The sequence below is a fragment of the Myotis myotis genome, unplaced genomic scaffold, assembly GCF_014108235.1.
Source record: "Myotis myotis isolate mMyoMyo1 unplaced genomic scaffold, mMyoMyo1.p scaffold_m19_p_12, whole genome shotgun sequence".
In the NCBI taxonomy this organism is placed as follows: domain Eukaryota; kingdom Metazoa; phylum Chordata; class Mammalia; order Chiroptera; family Vespertilionidae; genus Myotis; species Myotis myotis.
The window spans coordinates 42,743,450-42,765,436 of record NW_023416316.1 but is presented as its reverse complement, the minus strand read 5'-3'; the positions used below and the strand labels follow the sequence as shown (position 1 = coordinate 42,765,436).

At 43.3% G+C, this 21,987-nt stretch overlaps 1 protein-coding gene across 1 annotated transcript in view; it reads left to right on the top strand.

Annotated features, from left to right (window-relative positions):
• The first annotated feature begins 13,636 nt into the window (after positions 1-13,636).
• The window catches only part of FAM122A (family with sequence similarity 122A), a 42,230-nt gene continuing 33,879 nt past the window's right edge, over positions 13,637-21,987 (top strand). Inside the window, exons 1-2 of the mRNA XM_036330913.1 lie at positions 13,637-15,307; positions 17,813-17,922. Of these exons, the coding sequence (XP_036186806.1) occupies positions 13,638-14,636 (999 nt within the window). The 5' untranslated portion in view covers position 13,637 and the 3' untranslated portion in view covers positions 14,637-15,307; positions 17,813-17,922. The remainder of the gene's footprint in view (positions 15,308-17,812; positions 17,923-21,987) is intronic.

Genomic DNA, 21,987 nt, shown 5'->3' with positions numbered 1-21,987 from the left:
TTTGGCACCTAGTCAGAACTTGAAAAATGTTTTCTCAATTTGAGTCAGCCAAGCTTTTCAAAGCAGAGTCTGTCTGGCTGCCTCCATTTTTTAACCATTTGTGTATTAGGTAGATAGGCTGTGTCTTCCAGTCTTGATATGGTGGCCGTATGTAGTAGGTGTCCTATGGGGCTCAGTGGTGCAGTCTCTCTGATGGCCTGAGCTAGACACTCCAGGAATGTCCCCGGTGTGGGTTATGCGAGCCCTTTTGTTGTAGTTGAGTCTTGATTGCTACTGGCCTGGTTGTGCATGGGGTCGATGCTGAGTCTGGCTAGCGGTGAGGATTGACCGTGACCACAGTGTATGAGCTGCTGTGCAGGTCTGACCCCATGAGGCGGAATTGGCCCCAGCAGGGTCTGGTACCTTGAGAAATATTTCTTTAGTTGTGCCATTTGTAGAGCTAATTGGGTTGTGTTCCGATGGGGTTTGAAGCCTGCCTCTTGGTGTATTGGTTCTGGGGCCTCTTGAGAGGAGCTCTGATGCAGGTCAATGTCAGATGCTACCTGTGACCGGTCCTGGGCTACCAGTTATGAGTTACAAAGCAATCCGCAGATTGTGGCTGTTTCTGCTGGGAACTGGGAACACTTGGGAGGGGTCAAGGTGCGTACCAAGGACAGCTTACACTGGTACGGAGCCAGGGGCCAGGGCAGCAAAGGCTCAAGGCACCTCGAGATTTGCTTCCACTTGCCAGCTTCCTTTTAGGCTTAGTTACTCAAAGAGCCTCTGGAGGTACACAGGTGATATGAGGGAGCTTCTCAGTGAGTCACCAGGGACAGGCAAAGCGTGTTCTCCAGGTTGATACAGATTCAAGCTCAGTGCCAGTGGTGGGCCTCAGGCTACTCAAACCAGAGTTTCAGGGTTCACCAAGGCCAGCTGCCACTCGCCTGGGGCAATGGCCGCTGTCCTGCTAGCCCTCTAGACATAGTACCCAGTCTTTCCCTGCATGTCTCCAGTCTGCTCTGAGCTGCCTTCCCAGGGTGAGTTGCTGTGAACAATGTTTTGTGCATTGGCCCCTAAGAGGGTACCTGGGTTTCTAGTGGACTCCCATCTTTTTCTGGTGGAAAAAAAAAAATCTCTGCTTATTTTCAGAGCCAGATATCATGTGAGGTCCTCTTCCTGACTCTGGTGCTTCGGTCTGGGGAGCCCTGTATGGGGTTGAGATCCCATGCTCCTCAGGGGTAACCTTTGCAGCTGCGATATCCCTCCGGATTCCCCACCACCACATGTGGGTGGGGGATCAGCCCTTTTTGGTTTCCACGCTTCCTACCAGCTTTGATGTGGCTTCTTCTGTGAATCCTGGGTGATAAGACTTCTCTCCAGCTAGTCTTTGTTGGTTGGTTATTCACGTTGATTGTTCTATAATTTAGTTGTAATTCTAGTTTGATCCTGGGAGGAGGGAGTGTAACTTCCACTTACTCTGCCCCATCTTGGCTGTCTCACAGTCCTATTCTCTTCAGCATTCTGCCACATGTGACAAGTACTCTGTGTGTAACAAGCAGCACTCTTGGGATATAATCAGAACGCTCTTTTTTTTGCCTCTCCCTGTAATTTTATTCAATGGGAAAGGTCAACTTCTGGTACTAGATGAAAACCCAGGAAACTTTCTGCTCACTCTTAGGCAATAAAATTTTCTAGTGTCACTTTAAATCTCTTTTGAAGCTGGTCTCTCAAATGTCAGGTACCATATAATTGGCAAAGCCTGCAACTTCATTTCAGCTCTCTCCTCCCTTGGCAGGGGCCTTCTGCAGGCAAAATATCCCAGCTCCTAAAGAGGGAGGCAGTCCTCCTCTCTGTGCTGGCCTTTGGTCATCAGTCCTTTCCAACTTCTTGGGTTCAAAACAATGATAGGAAGAATTCCAGATAACAGGAAAACAAAAATTTTCACTCAAAGGTGTTACTCAACTAGTACTGTTGGTAACATGACTTCTTTTGCTCCGAATTAAGTTAAAATGGACTCTCTTGGGTGCTTTTTATCAAGGTTTCTTCATAAACCATCTGCTCCTCCCTTCACTCGGTTGAAAGCAATCTCTTCGTCTTCTGATCTGTTAGGACTTTAATAAGTACTTATGCCTCTTGCCCCAGGAGTTTCCAACCTCTGGAGCACATCAGGGTCACTTGGACAATTTTTTAAAAAGAAAAATGCCAGTACTTTGTCCCCAGCCTATTGAGTGGGAATCTCTATATTGGGACTCTGTTGTGTTTGTTTTTCAAAATTTCACAGATGATTCTGACACTTACTAAGGACTAAGGACACCAAATCCAGCCTATATTAAAGTTAATAATGTGCAGCTTCCTTTCTTTCTGGACTCTCAACTTCCCTTGGGTCTTTTTCTCCTTTTTAATCCCCTCGATAGAGACGTAATCATAACAGATTTGGCCCATTTGAGGCATAAAGGGATTAAAAATCTCAGGGTTCTAGTGGAGAAGCTGTGCCACTGGGATTTGTTCAGTCTTCAGACTGAATTGCATATAGTTGTGGTGCTCAATAAATATTGGATAAGAAGCTGGCTAGGTGGTTGGTGGCTAGAACAAAAAAGAAAAGTGAGATAACAGTCTAGTTAAATAAGATGTACTGGTTGTGTTCCAGTATCTGGAGAAATCTCATGTCTGGCTGTGTTCTAAATGCTTATGTCATGAATATTACTGTTAGGTCGCCGAAGGATGAACGCAAAAGGCCAGAGTGGTGAGGGATTACAACTTCATTCAATCATCCGCACACCAGGTGGCTGAGCCTGGATGGCTCCAGCACCCAGTGACAGGAGTCAGCGACTTTTAAAGGACTTTTGGCGGGCTTTTTCTGGGCGGCGACTTCTTTATGCATACGCGAGGGTAGATAATGGAACGTGGTCACCACAAGTGAAATGTGGTCTCAGCAAAGGGAATGTCTGTAATGAAATGACCTGAAAAGTCAGTTCCCGGGGGAGGGGTATCAGTTCAATTATTTGATCAGACCTAACAATCACCTCAATTAATGTTTACATCATTTAATAGAGGAGACTATCGTCCTCACTTTTTAGGTGAGGAAACTGAGTCTCAAGGAGAGTAAGTAACTTGACCCCCCAAGGACATACATGCAGAAGCTACAGTCAAGATTTCAACCCAGGTTCTCTGATTTCAGAGCCCAAGCTCCTAAATACTATACTGTAGCACTTCTCATTCAAAGGGAGTAGAGCTTTGGGGAGATGTTAGGATTAGCCACTCCTCCTACCCCCATTTCTGCCCTCATTCTTTTCAGTCTGCCTTCCTCTCTGTATTCTGTCCCCCTGCCCTCCTGCCCTACAGGGGAACGTTAATGAAAGAACCTTAGCAAAAGGCAGAGGGGCTACCATGATGAGACTATTTTTAAACATTTTCTCTGGCAACAATTATGCACATTGGGTAGGATTGGAGTCATCCTAAAACGAGCAAGACTCGTATGAAGTTAGGGAAAATAGTTGGGAGCAGATAGAATGTTTGGTAATAGAGATGGAAAGGAGGAGACGGAGGTCAGGTGTTAAGCAGGTAAAGCTGAAGAGATTTAGTGATGGTTATGTGGGAGCTATGAAGGAGAGGAGAGATCTAGAATATGTTGAGTTTTGATGTGGTTGTCTTAAGAGATTGTTGTGTAATTCATTCTCTAGAGAAGTAGTAGATGTGCCGTAGAGAGAAGAGAATTTGTTCATGGATGAGTTTGAAGGACCTATGGAATAAACAATGGGAATGTGTAATGGGTAGTTATATGTGACAGTCTAGAGATAGGTCAGCCCTATCTAAGGATAGAAATCTCAGAGACATCAGCACATTGGTCAGAGTTAAAACCATGACAGTGGATGCTTTTGCTTGAGAGAGAGAGAGAGAGAGAGAGAGAGAGAGAGAGAGAGAGAGAGAGAGATTGAGATTAAAGTGAAAGGGGAACCTAGGAAGCAAATGTTAGGAAGGAATCCCTACTAATTTAATAAAGCATCCCAACTCTGTCCTGGATGCCTTTTTGACCTTGAAGAAATCACTGGCTCTGTCTGAACCTCAGTTTCCTTGCTGATAAAAGTGTAGGTGATTTCTAAATCCCCTTACAGACCTCACATTCTGCACTTGTTTCTAATCATTAGCACTTGTTTTCATGATTGCTTTGGGGAAGATCAGGCACTTATTACTTGCTTCATTGTGTAACCTCGATGCATGTGGAAGTCCATGAAATTATATATACCCTTCATCTGTCTTTCTGATAAGCATAATCATTATCCTGTACATGTCAACCCCATCAGTGTTATTCAAAGATAACCTGGAGCACCATGAACATGGTAGGTTTGAGGAACCCAAGTGTATTTCATGAGAGGCAGTAGAGGGAAGTGATTAAGAGCTCAGCCTCTGGAGCCAAACCTATGGGCTTTAATTCATCTACCACTTACCTGGTTATGTCACCTCAGGCAACTTAGTTCATGTCTCTGTTCCTCCTTTTCCTCATCTATAAAATAGGGATAATAATCCTAGAGATGGTATAGAAATTAAATAGGTTGTTATGCACACAGTACTCAGAAGAATACCTGGCACATCTGCCCTTAGTAAATGTAAGCTACTGTTGTATGATGGTAACCATGGCAACATTGTCTGGTGAAAAGTGTCTTAATTGTAAGGACTGAAGAAGCCTAATATCTTAGACTTTTTTGTTTTCAAAAGGAAAGTCAAGAGGAAAACCTATAGCACTTCCTAACAAGTGGTAACTTTCAGATGGCTGAGCTCCGTGGGTGGCAAACATATATTTCTGGTAACAAATTAACCTGCAGGTGAAAAAGGCAGAAGGAGACTGCGTTACAGGGTGATTCCATTGATAGATTCATTAGTATAAAATAGGAGGCATTAGAGTGTCCCCGCCATTAATACTTTCTTTTTGTTGCTTTTCCTTGTCATCTTAATGTAAAGATGGGCAAAAGGAGAACAAATTATACTAGTACACTGCCCTTTCTCAGTAATAAACCTCACATGCTCCAAGTGTCTTAGAGGTTAGGTGGCTCTTGGATGTGCAGTTGTCACTCTCTAAAGCCAAATATATAGAGAGCACATGCTTTATATTTCCTTAACACATATAGCTTGGGAATCTTGCAGATTGGGGCAGCAGGTTCAGATTTCTTTGGAACCTTGGACCTGCTCCTCAAAACATACCTACCAGGTATCAGCTGCGTGGAGAGAAAGACGCACCTTGAGGAACAGCAGTTGTTGAAGCATCTGGAATCTTTTCCTACTTTCGTCATTACTCGTCTCGTTTTTCTGAGAGAGGCTGGATTCAACTTGTCAGGCACAGCCAAATGGGTGTCCCTGTGCAGCTTGTTAAATGCCAGGAAGGACAATAGCAGTCATTCAAAACAGGGTTTCAAATGAATACATAAGAATAAACCCCCAGGATTAGTCCCAATTGAAAAGTTCGGTGCGGCCAGGGAGGGTGGCTGCTGCTGCTGGGGATTAACAAACAGCTGAAGGGAATGGTATTCACTGATGGAGACACATTTTTAGTGACTGGTGGCCTCTATCTACCCCCATGGGGTCTATCACTTCGACAGAATTACAGAGTAAAATTTTTAAATAGTATGTTTTTTCTAATTTTTTCCTTCTTGGAAACTGTCTACCTGATTGCATATGAGCGTTTCGGTTCATACATTTCAGACCACAGAAATGCATGCCTCTAAAAATCACTATGGTCTCAGGGAAGAAGCTGAAGAGCGAATTTCCTTCTAGAGAATCAAACTAGAAGCAACAGAACAAAGGAAGCCCTCTGGTGAGAGTGGTGGGAAAGTTGGCGGGATCATATTATGTTCAGAGCACCGAGTATTTCATTTTAAATATATTTTTATTTATTTCAGAGAGGAAGAGAGAGGGAGAGAGAGATAGAAACATCAATGATGAGAGAGAATCATTGGTTGGCTGCCTCCTACATGCTCCCCCTCACCCCGGGAATCGAGCCCGAAATACAGGCCTGTGCCCTGACCAGGTATCAAATGGAATGGAACCATGACCTCCTGGTTCCTTGGTCGATGCTCAACCACTGAGCCTCAGAGAGAATCCGGTTTGTATAGGGCCTTTACTGTTTGCTGAGCCTATTATGGACTGTTGTGCCCAGATTTCATGATTCCCAAGAACCCACAGGGAGCCAGCGAGTCCGATGCAAAAGCAAAGAGTCATTCATTTCAAACCTAGGTTTGGCTCCCCTGCCACACTCACCGATGCAACGGTAAGCTCCAGTGGCCGAGAGAGAGAAAACTCTGTGTGGAGAGAGCTTTTATAGGGGGTTGGGGTAAGGGGAGGAGAAAAGACTGTGGGCCCTGCCGATTGGCCAGGCACGAGTCGGTGTCTCATTACACAGGATGTGGTCATAGTGATGGCGTGCACTTCCCTTGACTATCTTCCGGGAAGAAGCTTGCTGAGCACATGGCCAAGTTAAGATGGAGGGCATAGCCCTTACCCTGGGGCAAGGTGGAGGGCGTAGTCCTCGCCCTTTCATTCCCCCCTTGTCTTGGAACTTCCGGCTCAATCATGAGACGGACTGCATTTCTATTCCACTGTTGCTAGAGGCCCATACTGGGCACACAGAACTATCAACTGAACTATCCCTATAAGCTTAACAAATGGCCCGGTGGAAGGGAAAGAACAACTTCTATTGAAACAGGATTTTTCTTCTTAAAATTCCTCCATGACTATCAAAAAGCCAAATCAAGATTCCTGATGTTTGCATAAACACAACAAGAATGGTAACTGACTACCTTTGCTGGAATTTCATGGTTGAACCTTAATGTGCCCCGTAGGGCCAGGAAGCCAAGCCATCCAGCTGCCATCAGGCCTGCCTGCAGTATCTGCTGAGTTAGGTGAATCCCTCACCTATAGCAACTCCACCTGAGCCCACGCTCCAGGCTTTAAGGCCCATCTCAGTAGCCCTCCTACTTGTTGCGGCCCAGAGTGTGTGGGGGTTCTGCAGGGATGCAGAGGCATCTTTACTGCTCCCCTTCTACTCTTACCAACCGCCAGTGATGGTAGGGCATGGGCCTGACGCTCCAGCGCCAGCCATCTTCAGGGCTCCCAAGCAGGATACCAGGCTTTCTTCGTGGCATTCTTAGTGGCTTCAAGTCTTTAGAGTTCAGACAGGGCTCTTTAAAACATGATACTCCAGTCAAAGTTTTCCGTTAATAAAACCACTATTAGGAATCAGTCTTATTGTATCTATGCAAAGCCTGATGTTTGCCATGACTTATTTAGCATTGCCACATTTCGGAGGAATTACATAAGGAGAAAAACATACTGATCTGCTCTAAGATTTTCTGACTTTCCTTGCTAATTCCTTTTCATGGATTTAAAACAAAACAGTAACTGTTGGTATAAAACCTTCTTTCTATGCATAACTATGCCTCAGACCTTCTATTCTAAACAGGCTTTTTCCAGCTTTACTAACCCTGACATGGGCATGGTGACTCAGGTCTGCAAGACAGTATTACAGGCTGCCAACTGTTAGCTGTCTCTCAACAGAGACCAAAACCTGATGGGCACCCTTCCCTGCCCAGCTGGGCACCTGCCCTCTTGGCAGCTAGGCACCCTTTACTTTTGGGGGTCACCCCACACAGCTCCCTTCCAGGACAGCCAACATACATTCAAACCTGCAAAAGAATCAAAGGTTAATATAACATATCAATACAATGAAACATAATATTGGCATCATGGCCGCTTCAGGCAGCCAAATCTTCTGCTACTAAACATGTGATCCTATAAATTGTCCTTGTCTCTTTGGATCCATGTCCATGAAGATGCAGGCATTATTACACAGTATTGTGGGGGCTCCTGGTGACAGGAGTGATCCCAAGTCATGTTACCGGCATCAGGCAGGTCGAGCACGCCGTAGCTTGAGCTTGAGCGGGTTGCGTTGATCTCGATCGATGCTCCATTTGGTGATGAAGTCTTTCCGGATGGACCCAGGTCGCGACGCCGTCTACCTTGAGAGCGGTGGGGGTCATCAGCACCACAGTGTAGGGACCCTTCCAACGTGGCTCTAGGATCTCCTGGTGGTGCCTTCTGACGTGGACCCAATCTCCTGGTCTGTGCTGATGAGGAGTTGGGGTTGGGCTGGTCGCGGAGGCGCGGCCAAATGTCCTCGTGCACCCTCTGGAGCCCTCTCAAGGACAGAGATTGTTAAAGAAAAGCCACCCAGTCCTCGCCAGTCTCCGAGTCAAAGTCCTGATGGCTTCTAGGTAACCCTGTTTATCAGCTACAGCAGCAACAGGTACCAAACCCTTTCAGTACATTTGACCAGCTTCATTCCTGCCCACCTTTACAGATTCTAAGGCCCATTGTTTTCCTTTAACCAGCAAGCTAAATGACACTGGCCTGTATTATTTAATTCAGCACAGGCAGGGGGAAGGGCCCATGGAATCTCTGCCCTGAGGAACTGTGAGCCCCACCCTTAAATGTCCCAATCAGACTAGAAAAGCCACAAATACCTTTTAAATCTACCCCAGAATTCCAAAATCCCAACCCAGCACTGAATATCACATAGCAAATCAAAGTTCCCAGCAAACAAACAGACAGAGATGTTTACTAGTTAGGTGGGCCTAATCCACCTCTGACAGAGAGCAAGCGCTCTTGGGGCAAGCGTGTGCCTTTTTTTCCCACAGACTTCCACACTTACATGAACAAATAATTATACCCAAGTAGACATACAAACATACACCCTTTCAGTGAACAAGTACCTTTACAGTCTTGGGATCTTGAGCAGATAACAGGAACACCACCCAAGTCCCCTGATGGGGGCCTGACAGGAACAGATGTGGAGGCCTCCCTTTCTCACATCCCAGGACAGGATTCTTGACCTATGTCTCATCCAGATAGAAACGGTACTCATATTGAACAAGGAAATCAAGACTAAATAGACACTATAACTAGATACATTCCCCATTAAGAACTTCGAGGTGCATGCCACATTTATACCACAAAATACCAACAAATCAGTTTCAGTTGTGTCGAGATACAGAACAAGTCCCTGAACAGAGGCAGTAGAAAACTGCTTAGGAATGCTTCTTTTCTACCTTTTTAAAAGATAGGCCAGATTCGAACCCTTAGCCAGTCCGAGTTTTGACTTCCCTCCGGAAGTCCCAGAGACGGTGAATACCATCTAGAAGCCATTCCTCCAGATACAGGACAAGTCCCTTAGAGATTCTTGATAATCTACATCAGTAATCCATTCACACAATCCCCCAAAAGTTAAAGAGGAAGGAAAGAACCATTCAATGTCCTTCAAGAGGATTTCGGCGAAATAACAAAATCGACAGATTTAACACATTGGAAAACCAAGGCCAGAAGTACCCTCAGACGTTTCAGGGGTACCAAGGAAGAAGTTAGGCCACGTCCAGCCCTTTTCATAATCCACCATCAGTGACCAGTCCCAGCTCACTGGTCTACCATTCATTTAATATTTCTTTTTCCTCCTATCATACCAAGGCCATGCTTTCCAGGTAGCTAGAACTTTTAAACCACAGTTTCTACCTGAAATAATTGTACTTTACTTTAGAAATTGGGTTACTGCTATCCTGGCATAGCTGCTAAATTTCAAAGTGGTCACAATTTTCCTGCTGGGGAATTCAAGAAGCAAACCCATAACTATTAAGGCCAAAACAGTCTCGGGTTTTTATTCTGTACACAGCAAAAGGTCAAGTTCAGCTCAAAACTATGCGCACTCGTTTTTAAACTGGCCTTTTCCTTTACATGTGCACAGAAATCCTGGATGCATTTATGAATTTGTAAAAGCTTTTCAATTCTCTATCTACAAGCCCTTTAAGAAATACAAGCTCTATTGTCGGCCCTTATAAAGCCAACTGCTCAAAACATTGGTCTATCATACCACTAAAATTATATTAAGACCGTGATTGCTAATTTAGTATTAAATAAATCTGGGAGGCAGGCACACTTTCTGCCCCATCTGCATTTCCTTAGTAAAACTCCGCCTTAAAACTCCACCCCTGAAATCCCATCCTGCCTCAGTGAGCAGACATTCCTTTTGTGATTGACTAAGTCAGAGGGAGGGGCCTTTACTGTTCCAAGATGGCGGCCCCCAGGGGCACGGCATGCCATTCGGCCAACATGGCGGCTGCCAAGTCAGGCAGCTCAACATTGTGGCGGTCTAAACTGTTCTCTGACAGAAAGGATGATTTCCTCATTCTCACAATAAACAAGGGAAGAGCAAACCAAAACCCCTAAAAGATAGATGGCCAACATTATATTGCAGAACTTTTTAAAATCTTAGGTAGCAAATTAAATACGCTAGCCCAAAACCCTATCCAAAAACGGACGGTGCGCACATTAGTTTTAAGCCAGCTTTTCTCCTAACACGTGCACAGAAGTCCCAGACGCATTTACTTGGGGAGGGGGTGACCTGTTTCCACATACCCTCACTCAGGCGGCCGCCCGACTGCCACACAAAGGAGGGGGGAGGGCAATCCCCCTCCCTCCACACTCCCACACTTTCACCAGACATTCATTCAGACTTTAAACAATCCATTCAATTCCTAACAACTTCCCAACTCCTGAGGGAGCTCTAAAGCTTCCCCCAATCTCCTTGAAATGATCAATCACAATACCCAAAGGAGCAGTCTGAGTCCATCCCATAACATCCGTCCAGTACAAACACAGAACACTAAACAGGGCCCGAAAATACAGGCTTCCAACTCCATGGAAGCAACTAGACGTTGGCCTTACGCCAAACCGGCAGGAGCGACCTGCCTCGTCTCAAATCCGCGAGGGGCATATCCATCCCTCCTGGGGTGAGGGGCATATCCATCCCTCCTGGGGTGAGGGGCATATCCATCCCTCCTGGGGAGCGGAACGTCTTCCAACTCTCCCCTGCCTGTGGTCATTCACGGCGCATCCGCCTAGACCCCTCAGGCAATTACAGGTTCCAGAAACGAGCTCACACTGAACAGAACATACAACGACACACACATACCGCGGTCAGTCAGACTCTTCGGATCGGGGGTCCCTCGATGGTCTTGGGAATCCCGGACGAGCCCCCAAATGTTGTGCCCAGATTTCATGATTCCCAAGAACCCACAGGGAGCCAGCGAGTCCGATGCAAAAGCAAAGAGTCATTCATTTCAAACCTAGGTTTGGCTCCCCTGCCACACTCACCGATGCAACGGTAAGCTCCAGTGGCCGAGAGAGAGAAAACACTGTGTGGAGAGAGCTTTTATAGGGGGTTGGGGTAAGGGGAGGAGAAAAGACTGTGGGCCCTGCCGATTGGCCAGGCGCGAGTCGGTGTCTCATTACACAGGATGTGGTCATAGTGATGGCGTGCACTTCCCTTGACTATCTTCCGGGAAGAAGCTTGCTGAGCACATGGCCAAGTTAAGATGGAGGGCATAGCCCTTACCCTGGGGCAAGGTGGAGGGCGTAGCCCTTATCCTGGGGCAAGGTGGAGGGCGTAGTCCTCGCCCTTTCATGGACATTGTATCATTTGATCCCTACAAAGAGGTTGTATCCCCACTTCACAAATGAGAAAAGTGAAGTCCAGAGGCTGTCAGACTTGTCCCAGGCCACAGGGCTGGAAGTATGATAGTCTGACTCCAGGTTTCATACTTTTTTGCTATAGTTCTTGTGCACTCACATGTTGAGCCCTTCAGTCTATAATCCAACTAGATGTGCAGCTTTTCCATGGTTTAAAATTAACTTTATACATTACCCATGGAGCATCAGTCCCTTTTTCCTTCTTGCCAGATGCATTAATCTTTCAAGAGAAAGATAGCAGAGAGAAGCATGTAAGGATACCAATTGTAACTTTGGTTTTTGGCCTAGGAGAATTTCAGTGCCAAAGAGAAGGCACCAAAAATGGACACTGCCTAACATGTATAAAGTCAGTGAGGAACAAATGCTATAAACTACACTTTATATTCTGTTTAAAAAACAAGGCAGTAGAGGGGGAGAGGGCTAGAGGCTATTTTTAATATATTCTCCTTTGAAAAAATTGGACAAAGTAACTACAATTCACATTTGTTTACTTGCACTTTGCTGAGGGCCTAAGCTGGGAGCTTCTTCGACAGGTCTTTGAGGCCCCTCTCTCCCTCTATCCTTCCTCCATATGATGGGTGGCTCCATGGCAGTGGTTTCATGACTTTTAGTGGTTATAAAAGTTGAAAGGTAAGAGGGGTCAGAAGCCCCTTTGTAAATGTCTGCTTTGATTTTCTATCCCTTGCTGTTGGTTTAAGGATTAGACTAAGCAACTACGGAGAACATCTGCATTTAGTGGGCTCGCTATGATCGCGGAGTGAATAGTTGGTAACAGTTTCAGAGATCATCCACTGTTTTTCTTCCATTGTGATCACAAAGTAATTTCTTTGTGGCCAAAATCATATCCTTAAACACAAACTCATTCTCCCCATGTGTAAAAATAACAGCTCCCACTGAGCTGCTTGGTGTTCATTTAACTCTGTTCCATGTAATGAATTATGCTAGGAAAATACTGCAGAATCATTTTTTAATGAACACAAAGATGGCTGCTGAGAAAGTCGAAGGCTATAAAAGGGGCTTCCTTCCTTCCTTCACGCCTTCTTAGAAATAACTTCGCTGAGGGCTCTGTCGGAACAGGACCCAGGAGGGCTGATGGTTCTGCTGGTGACCTGCAACTGGCTTCGGACAAGTGTCCAGGGCTTATGTGAGGCTGTGGGAGACTATTGGTGTTTAGGGGCCCAGTGAAATGTAGCTACAGGGGTGTGTGTGTGTGTGTGTGTGTGTGTGTGTGTGTACGTACACACGTACCCGCGTTTTTCTGTCTCCATTCTTTCTACTGTCCAGGCCAGGTAGCCGTTCTTTCCCTGGTACTGTTATGTGTCAGAGAGATGTAGAAGTTTAGCATTCCATTTAAAATTAGGCTCATGGTTAATGCTTGAACAAAATGCATTTCTTCCAATGAAATACATTCGTATTCTTTTCAGTCCTCTTTTACATTCCAAGTTCCCATTCTCTTTCTTTCTATCTATCAATAGCATTTTGAGGTTTAACTTCATATACAATCAGGCATATAAATTTCAAGTATTCAGTTGAATAAGCTTTTGCATATGCATACACCCGGGGAGCCAGATCCGTGATATGGAGCATTCCCTGTGCTCCTTCCAGTCGGTAGTCCCAAGGGTAACCTCTTTTATTTTAACCTCGACCTCCATAGGTTGATGTCAGCTGTTCTTGTATAGCATTAAAGCGGAGTCCTAGAGTTGTACTCTTTTCTGTTTGATTTCCTCCATTCAACATTGTGCTGTAATTCACACGTGTTGTTGAGTGAAGAATTCCGCTGTACAATGTCTTCTTCATCCATGGGAGTGCTTATGGACCTTTGGACTGTTTTCAGTTTGGGGCTATTCCTAACGATAATGCGCGGGCCCTCCCACAGCCCCGCGTCACCAAGGCCTCTCCGAGCTCTCATTTTATAAATATACACCCCGGAGGACGGTAACTTTATCAACATGTAAAAGCGCGCTGGTGCTCGGTCGCTATTTGCATAGGAACCACCCACTTTTCGCCCCGCTCCCTGGGGCTGCGGCGCAGCTCTGACGCGTTCAGCCGGCGCCGCGAGAGAGCGCGCAGGACGCCTGCGCGAAGAGGGGCGCATGCGCAGACGACCGAGCCCGCTGACAGATTCTCGGTGGCGGCAGCAGTGGCGGCGGCGGCGGCGCCTGCGGCGGTCCTGGGCTGCGGGGAATGGGAGCCCTCGCTCTCTGACTGAGCACCGCCCCGCCTCCCTGGCCTCCGACATGGCTCAGGAAAAGATGGAGCTAGACCTGGAGCTGCCTCCGGGCACGGGCGGGAGCCCGGCGGAGGGCGGCGGCAGCGGCGGCGGCGGGGCCCTCCGGAGGTCTAATAGCGCCCCTCTGATCCACGGCCTCAGTGACACTTCGCCGGTGTTCCAGGCCGAGGCGCCGAGCGCCAGGCGCAACAGCACCACGTTCCCGAACCGCCATGGCCTGCTGCTCCCAGCCTCCCCGGTCCGCATGCACAGCAGCCGATTGCACCAGATCAAACAGGAGGAGGGTATGGACTTGATCAACCGAGAGACCGTCCACGAGCGCGAGGTGCAGAACGCCATGCAGATCAGCCACTCCTGGGAGGAAAGTTTCAGCCTGAGTGACAACGACGTGGAGAAATCCGCCTCCCCGAAGCGCATCGATTTCATTCCGGTGTCACCGGCACCATCTCCCACCCGGGGAATCGGGAAGCAGTGCTTTTCACCATCCTTGCAAAGTTTTGTGAGTAGCAATGGATTGCCTCCAAGCCCGATTCCCAGCCCAACGACCCGGTTTACGACTCGAAGAAGCCAGAGCCCCATTAATTGCATTAGACCAAGTGTTCTTGGACCATTGAAAAGAAAATGTGAAATGGAGACTGATTATCCGCCAAAGAGATTTTTCCAGGGCATGCTGTCTTCTGACGTCGCACAGCTGTCAGATCCGGGGGTGTGTGTGTCTTCGGACGCCCTGGATGGGAACAGCAGCAGTACTGGATCGTCCTGCAACTCGCCAGCGAAAGCCAGCACTACCACCGACTCCCCGGTGTCACCTGCCCAGGCGGCCTCTCCATTTATTCCAGTAGATGAACTTTCATCTAAGTGACTGACTCACCCTCCTATCCCCGAGACTCGGTTGTTTTGTTTTGTTTTGTTGTTTTTTTGCAATGGAGAGAAAAATCAAGTTGGAGCAAGCACTGAACTTTGTCAATTAATTTGAGGCTATTTCCTATTTGACCCTTTTTCCTTTTTTGGAATTTCCTGAACTGAACTGAACTGTTGGTATTCTAGAGAACTTTTATGTCAGGTTCCTGCGGATTACTTCAGTGTAGTAATATTTTCAGACGTTTTCCCAATAAGTGTGTTGAAGCATACATCTTTACGCTGCTAATATGTCTAAATACATATGTTATCCCTTGATTTTTTTAAAAAAAATAATTGAGAGCTCTATTTATTTATGGGATTATTAAGTTCTGATGCAAATATAAATGTTGAATTAATCAGTGCAGTAAACTGATGTTTTAAAATTCCATACTTCATGCCCACACTAATTTTTAATGTTATTTTTAGTGATTGCTAATTTCTATTTGATGAACAATAACTTACTATTTACGCTATTTTTAAAATATGTTAGTTATATCAATCCAGTGGTTGTCTTGTTTTATTCAGGAATCCTTGGATATTCAATTTTCTGGGTACAGAAGTGAATGGGATGGGAATTGATAAAAGAATAAAATATAAACATTTGCAACAAATCGTTTAAAATTAAACATAAAGGTAAACATTTAAGAAAATATTTCCAAATGAAATTTAATAGTATTTCTAATAAGTTGTACAAATATAACTACTCTACAGAAATGATTTTTTTTTACCAGAAAGTGCAATCTCTTGGGTATAATACTAAAGTTAAATGGAACAGTGCCTTGCAGTCTTAGCCCACTGCACATAGACTGAGGCCAGATTCTTTGTAACCATTGCACACTTAAATGCTTTTTAGGTGTAGAAAATGTGTGGGAAATCCTGTTGAGTTTCAGCAGAGCATCCAGGCAGATAAAACTCTATCATTCATATGCTTTAAAATATCCAGTTGTGCCACAGTGGATATTGTTGCCAACAAGAAGCCAGAGCAACTTTTGGCTGCTTTTTGGCTCTGCCCATCAGTCACCTTCCTAGTTTCCCCTGGCTCAGGAAGGAAGCAGCTGTTTCCTTGCCAATTGGTCCTTCCTCTCCACCTCCCACCCAACTAGGGCATCATCAGTTAGACAAAAGTACAGTGTGATTCGGATTTCTGACAGTGAGCAGCAACAGGACTGTGGGATTGTTTCAGGAACCTCTGTGGTTAAAACTACAGCTGGAGTTGAATGCCTTGGGGATGTCAGGTAATTGCCAATGACTTGCAATTGAAAATCAGTGGAGAGTCACGTAGGTAAATCAGTATTTGACTTAGGTTTTGTTAAAGGTAGAATTGTGAAATGTTCCCTTTTTTTGCCTTTTACAATTAAGACAAAATATGAAAATATTTAATAACAAAGTGTTTTATATTATAGTTCTTATATCATCCTTAACTAGGAAGGGAGGGAGGGAGGGAAGAAGGAAGGAAAGGAAGGAAGGAAGGAAGGAAGGAAGGAAGGAAGGAAGGAAGGAAGGAAGGAAGGAAGGAAGGAAGGAAGGAAAGAAGGAAGGAAGGAAGGAAGGAAGGAAGGGACAAAGGGGGGAAATCTGGCAACTCTGGCTTTTAAAAGTTATTGCCTACAGAGACTTTAACAATTATGTGGAATTTTTACAACTATGAGAATAAATGGAACTGGTCAACTTGTAACAGTTGCCTCAAGAATTCAGTGAAATTACGTCGAGGGTAAGATCATGTGCAGAGGCTTGACATTTTCTCTTTTAGGTAATAGTATTCAAATACCCATGTCTGATCTTGTTCTTCAAATTCAAACTTATATATCTAACTTCCTGTTGGGCACCTTGACCTGGCTCCAGAGGTACTTTAATCTCAACTTCTCTAAAGCAACATCTATTGTCTTCTTGTTGAACCTGTTGTTGAATTGCCTAAATTGATGACGTCACCACGATCTAATTTCCTAAACTAGGAACCATGGGAAACATCCTTGACTCTTCCTTTTCCTTATCACATCCAGCTTAATCGCCAAGTCCTGTCTACTTCTGAAATGAAACTCGAATCTCTTCCTTTCTATATCTCTGTTGCCACTGATGGGGCTTAAATTCTGGCCGAAGTGATCTGCCAGCCTATCTTCGTATCTTCTTTCGGCCCAGTCTTCACGCTGCCTTTAATGTGATCTTTCTAAAGTAGGAACTTGATTTTTCACTCTCATGCTTAAAAACTATATGCTTCCCCATTTCCTACAGTTTAAGGAATACTTTCTTTAATTTAACATAGAAGGTGTGTTTTTTGTTTGTTTTTGTTTTAATGAATTGGCCATACTCTTAGAAGCTTTAATCCCCTGTTCATCCTGCCCAATACACATCCTTCTTACTGCAAACACTAGACTACTTGATAGTCTTTAAATATGCCACACACTTTCATGTGTTTGTACCTTCTGATAGATTGTTCCTTCTCCTTAAAATACTCTTTCTATCCTTTCCAGGCAGGCAAATGCTTTATTTTTATTTTTTTATTGCATGTGAATTTAATGATGAAGTAATGTGCTGATTATAAAAATATGTAAGCAATATTTAAACAGATATCTATATAGTAAAAACTGAAAGTCTGTCTGTTACTATGTAAAATTCATCTTTTCTTCCTGTAGGTAATTTCAATAATTCTGTATATATTGTGCAAGATGTGTTATTCCACAATTTCATGTATATATGTATATAAATTCAGGAAACCAACATGTCATTTACATCTCTCTTCTTTCTTTCCCCCATAGCTAATCATTCCCCAAATCTTACTGATTTTTTCTTCTAGAATCTTCTTTCTTCTCTACTGCCACCCTGATCTAGGATATTTCCCTCGTAGGCTTCTGAAACTGCCTTCTGATTCCCAGTTGTCCCTTTCACCCTTGCTCTGGTTGGCTAACCACTTATTTTCCATATAGCAACCTGAGCAATTCTTGAAAAATTACAAATCTGACCCTTCCCTCTCCCAGCTTTAAAGCTTTGCAGTTGTTTCCTGGTGTCATGCTATCAACATGTATGGATTCTGGCCCCGGAGGCCCAGGGAAATTGCCCTTGCCTCTCCTCCCCTTGTTTTCTGTGCTCCACCTTCAATGGCTTGGTTGCTTGTCAAATACTTTATGTTCTCTCCTATTTTAGGTCTTTTTGCCAGATCATTTCCTTGAAGGTATAGGCAGGGGTGGGAACGTCCAGCCCCATGAGCTGGGCCCTCGAAATCATTTGGTTCTGGCCCTGCCAAGGCATTCGGGGTGAGTTAATTAAATGTTTGACCAAATACAACAGGCTAATTTTTAAGTTGACAATTTTGTATGGCCTCCGAAAGATGTTATAAATATCCAAATGGCCCTTGGAAGAAAAAAGGCTTCCCATCCCTGGATAGAGAAACGTAGAGAAACCTTTATTTCTGTAAACTCCTTTTTCTATAGAGGCAGTAAGTTTTAAATCAAATGTGTCTCTAAGAGTTTATATAGACAGTTTACACTATTATGTTATTGTTCATAACTACAGTCACAATGTAAGGACTTAGATCATGCAAGAATTATCCTTCAAAAAAACATTTTTGGGGGTATTAATATCGCTAATCTGTAAACTTTGTGCTAGAAGTCCCAAAGCACATAACATTTAGTTACAGTATAGTTTGTCATATATAGCAAACGTCTGTGGCATATTTTCCTTTATTATTTTTGTTTAAAACACAATGGGAAAAATAATTAATGGTCACTAAATTTGCAGTTGTTGGATGTCAAAACCGTTAAGCATATTTAAAAGATTGATTATAATTAAGAATAACCTGTATCAGGTTGCCTTCCAGTGATTCCATTTATTAGTTCAGCCAGTTATATACCTATAGCAAGATACCACTCTTAGATATCTGGCAGTAAAATTGGGAAAGGGTCAAGGCTTATGAGGGAAACAGGATTGAGATACATTTTGTTGTATGGCATGTGTATGGATGGGTAGAAAAGGTTTGAAGATCCAAGAGAGAGGTGGGCGACGGGAATAATAGCCAGGACAACAAACCAACCAGATGATGATGTCCACCTACATTTTCTGGGTAGCATCAGGGACTAGAAGAACAAGTTGGTCTTAAAAAGGAGATCTCAAAGAATTTATTTTTATTATTTAGGACAGGAAAGGGATGGAAGATGGAACAGCTAGGCAAAGATCAGCAAATTTGAATTGATTTGCTATTGCAGGACTTTAGGAGTGTGGAGGAAAGTATATGAAAAGAATTTGTATCTGAATGCTTCTATTTTCCAATTATTGAGGATTCTACAATATTTGAGGGTGGAGCAAGAGTAGACTTGGAAGCTTGAGTGAAATAAAGTTTTAATGTTGCCTCTTTGAGAAGGTTGATGAGGCCGTATTGGGTGCCAGGTTGCAGTTAGATTGCAGGTACAAAAGAAGTGGATTGGAATGACCTAGGTTTGGGAGTTGGTTAAGTATTACGTGTGTGAAGCAATTAGGGATTCTGCTGAAAATGGAATTGAATGAAGTGCCAGGGTCTTGGGGATGGTAAGAGAAGTCAGCAGTGGGTTATGGGAGATTACATTCAATGAGCCATGACAAAGCATACAGAGAATCTGATCTCACTGTGGAACTTTTGCATTAGCAGTTTTGCCCTTACTTTTCATGGCTAATTTTGTTTAGTTAGAAAATCAGTCCCACATCAGCATGCCTTGAGTTTCACTTATTTGATTTTTTAAAAAAGAAAAGAAATTTATTTTTTAAAAATTTTTATAAAATAAAAAAGGGGAGAAAAAGTGAGTCAGATTGCTCACTATAGCCAAGACAGTCCTTTATGCCTTCCCTAACTTCTTGTCCACGTAAAAAATGTTCTTAAAAGTTGAAATGACCTTTATATAAAAGTTATATGCAGAATACTTGCTGTATGTCAGGCACTGTTCTAGGTGCTAAACAAACGTGATATTTCATTTACTCTTTATCATCTGAGATAAGTGCTATTATTGTCCTCATTTTATAAATGAGGAAATAGAGGCACAGAGAGGTTAAGTAACTTGCTCAGCATTCCAAAACGGAGGTAGGCAGTATATTGTAGTTAAGAACACAGACTGTGGAGCCAGGTGGCTGTGGTAAGGATGACGGTGGTAAGGATTACATGGGTCTCACTATATATAAATTCTTTACAGTAATTTGGGGCAAGTTCTGTAGAAGTGTTAACTATCATTATTGTGGTGGTGGTGGTTGTTGTTGTTATCTTCACAACAGCAATAATGTGGATTCAATAAGGAAACTTTGATCATCCTTTATTGATGAAACTCCTGCTTTCACACACAGTAACATTATACTTTCTCCCCTTCAAGGCATCCTATCCTATTATAAGGGAGAGTGTTTTGGATGTTGGAGAATCTTTTTGTTTTCATTTTTCAATTACAGTTGACATACAATATTATATATTAGTTTTAGATATATAGCCTAGTGGTTAGACATTCATATAACTTACAAAGTGATCACTCCAATAGGTACTGACACCATAGATAGTTATTACAATATTATTGACTATATTCCCTATCCTCTATTTTACATCCCCGTGACTGTTTGTGTAATTGGCAATTTTTACATCTTAATCCCATCCCCCTTTTCACCCAGGTCACCCTCCCATGGAACTACCCATCAAAATGTCCTTTGTATCTATGAGTTTCTGTCGTGTTCATTTGTTTTTTAGATCCTACATGTAAGTGAAATCATGTGGTATTTGCTGTTCTGTGTCTGACTTACTTCACTTAGCATAATACCCTCTAGGTCAGGGATGGGCAAACTTTTTGACTCGAGGGCCACAGTGGGTTCTTAAACTGGACCGAAGGGCCGGAACAAAAGCATGGATGGAGTGTTTGTGTGAACTAATATAAATTTAAAGTAAACATCATTATATAAAAGGGTACGGTCTTTATTTTTTTTTTAGTTTTATTCATTTCAAATGGGCCGGATCCGGCCCGCGGGCCGTAGTTTGCCCACGGCTGCTCTAGGTCCATCCACGTTGTCACAAATGGCAAGATTTCATTCTTTTTTATGACCTAGTAATATTTCATTGTATATATGGAATATTACCCATTTGTCTATCATTAGACACTTAGATTGAATCCATATGTTGGCTATTGAAAATAATGCTGCAATGAAATAGGGGGTGCATATGTCTTTTCAAATTAGTGTTTTGGATTTCTTCATATTAATACCTAAAAGTAGGATTGCTGGTCATTAATTTTTTGAGGAGCCTCATATTGTTTCCCATAGTGGCTGTACCATTTTAATACAATCCCGCCAACAGGACATGAAGGTTCCCTTTTCAGATGCTGGAGAGTCTTGTACTGAGCAGACAGTTCCCTCTGTAATTTTCACCATCTAATTCAAGTCCAACTCTCTGGAACATGCAGAACAAGCCTTATCTCTCTTTTTTAGATGATAGCTTCCCTTCACCAATCAGAAACACCGATTCCTCTGTAATTACCTCTTCTGAATTTGAAAAATCATGAGCAGTTTTTTAGTGCACTCCCTCTGTGAAATAGGGCTATCATTGCTAGTGCTATCAAAATTTTCACAAGATCATGATCCCTTTAAGACTGCTTTCCCTTCTGAGAAAGTAAAAGATGGTTTAGTCACATGAGGCATTGCCAATACTGTTAATAATTAGCACTGATATTTATTGAGCACTCAATATGGGCCTAGACACTATTTTCAGTGCTTTGCTTGTATGAGTTCATTTAATCCTCATGACAACCCTGTGAGGTAGGTGCTATGACTATTTTTACTTAACAGATGAGAAAACCAAATACATTTTCTTAAGTCTCTAATACTTTTTTTCGTTTGAATTTAGGTCCTTTTTGTCTTTTCCTTATGAACAAACTCTTTTCTTATTCAAGATAAAGCTGATTTTCCAGCTTGCTAGTGCTGCCACTTCCATTTGGAATCAAATATGTTTATAAAAATTATGGCTTTCGATATCATTACCATAGTAGAGGAAGCTATCAGGGATTGGGTTTTGTTCTTTTGTGTGTGCTTTTTGTTTTGTTTTTAGTAATAAGTAAAAAAATTAAAGTGGTATAAAAGGAAATCAGGCGTCACATATTTTTTTAACCGATTTGCTATTTGAAGTAAGAAATCCCCAAACCACAAATTTCAGATTGTTGTTTATTTTTTAATATGTGTGTATACACACATACATATTTACATACATACACACATGCATATATATACTTTGTTATATTTGAATTGTACCGTATCCTTAGGTCATCATTCCTAGGGAAACAAAAAACAACCATTTTGATTCCATCGTCTCCCCAAGAAATCCTGTGAGT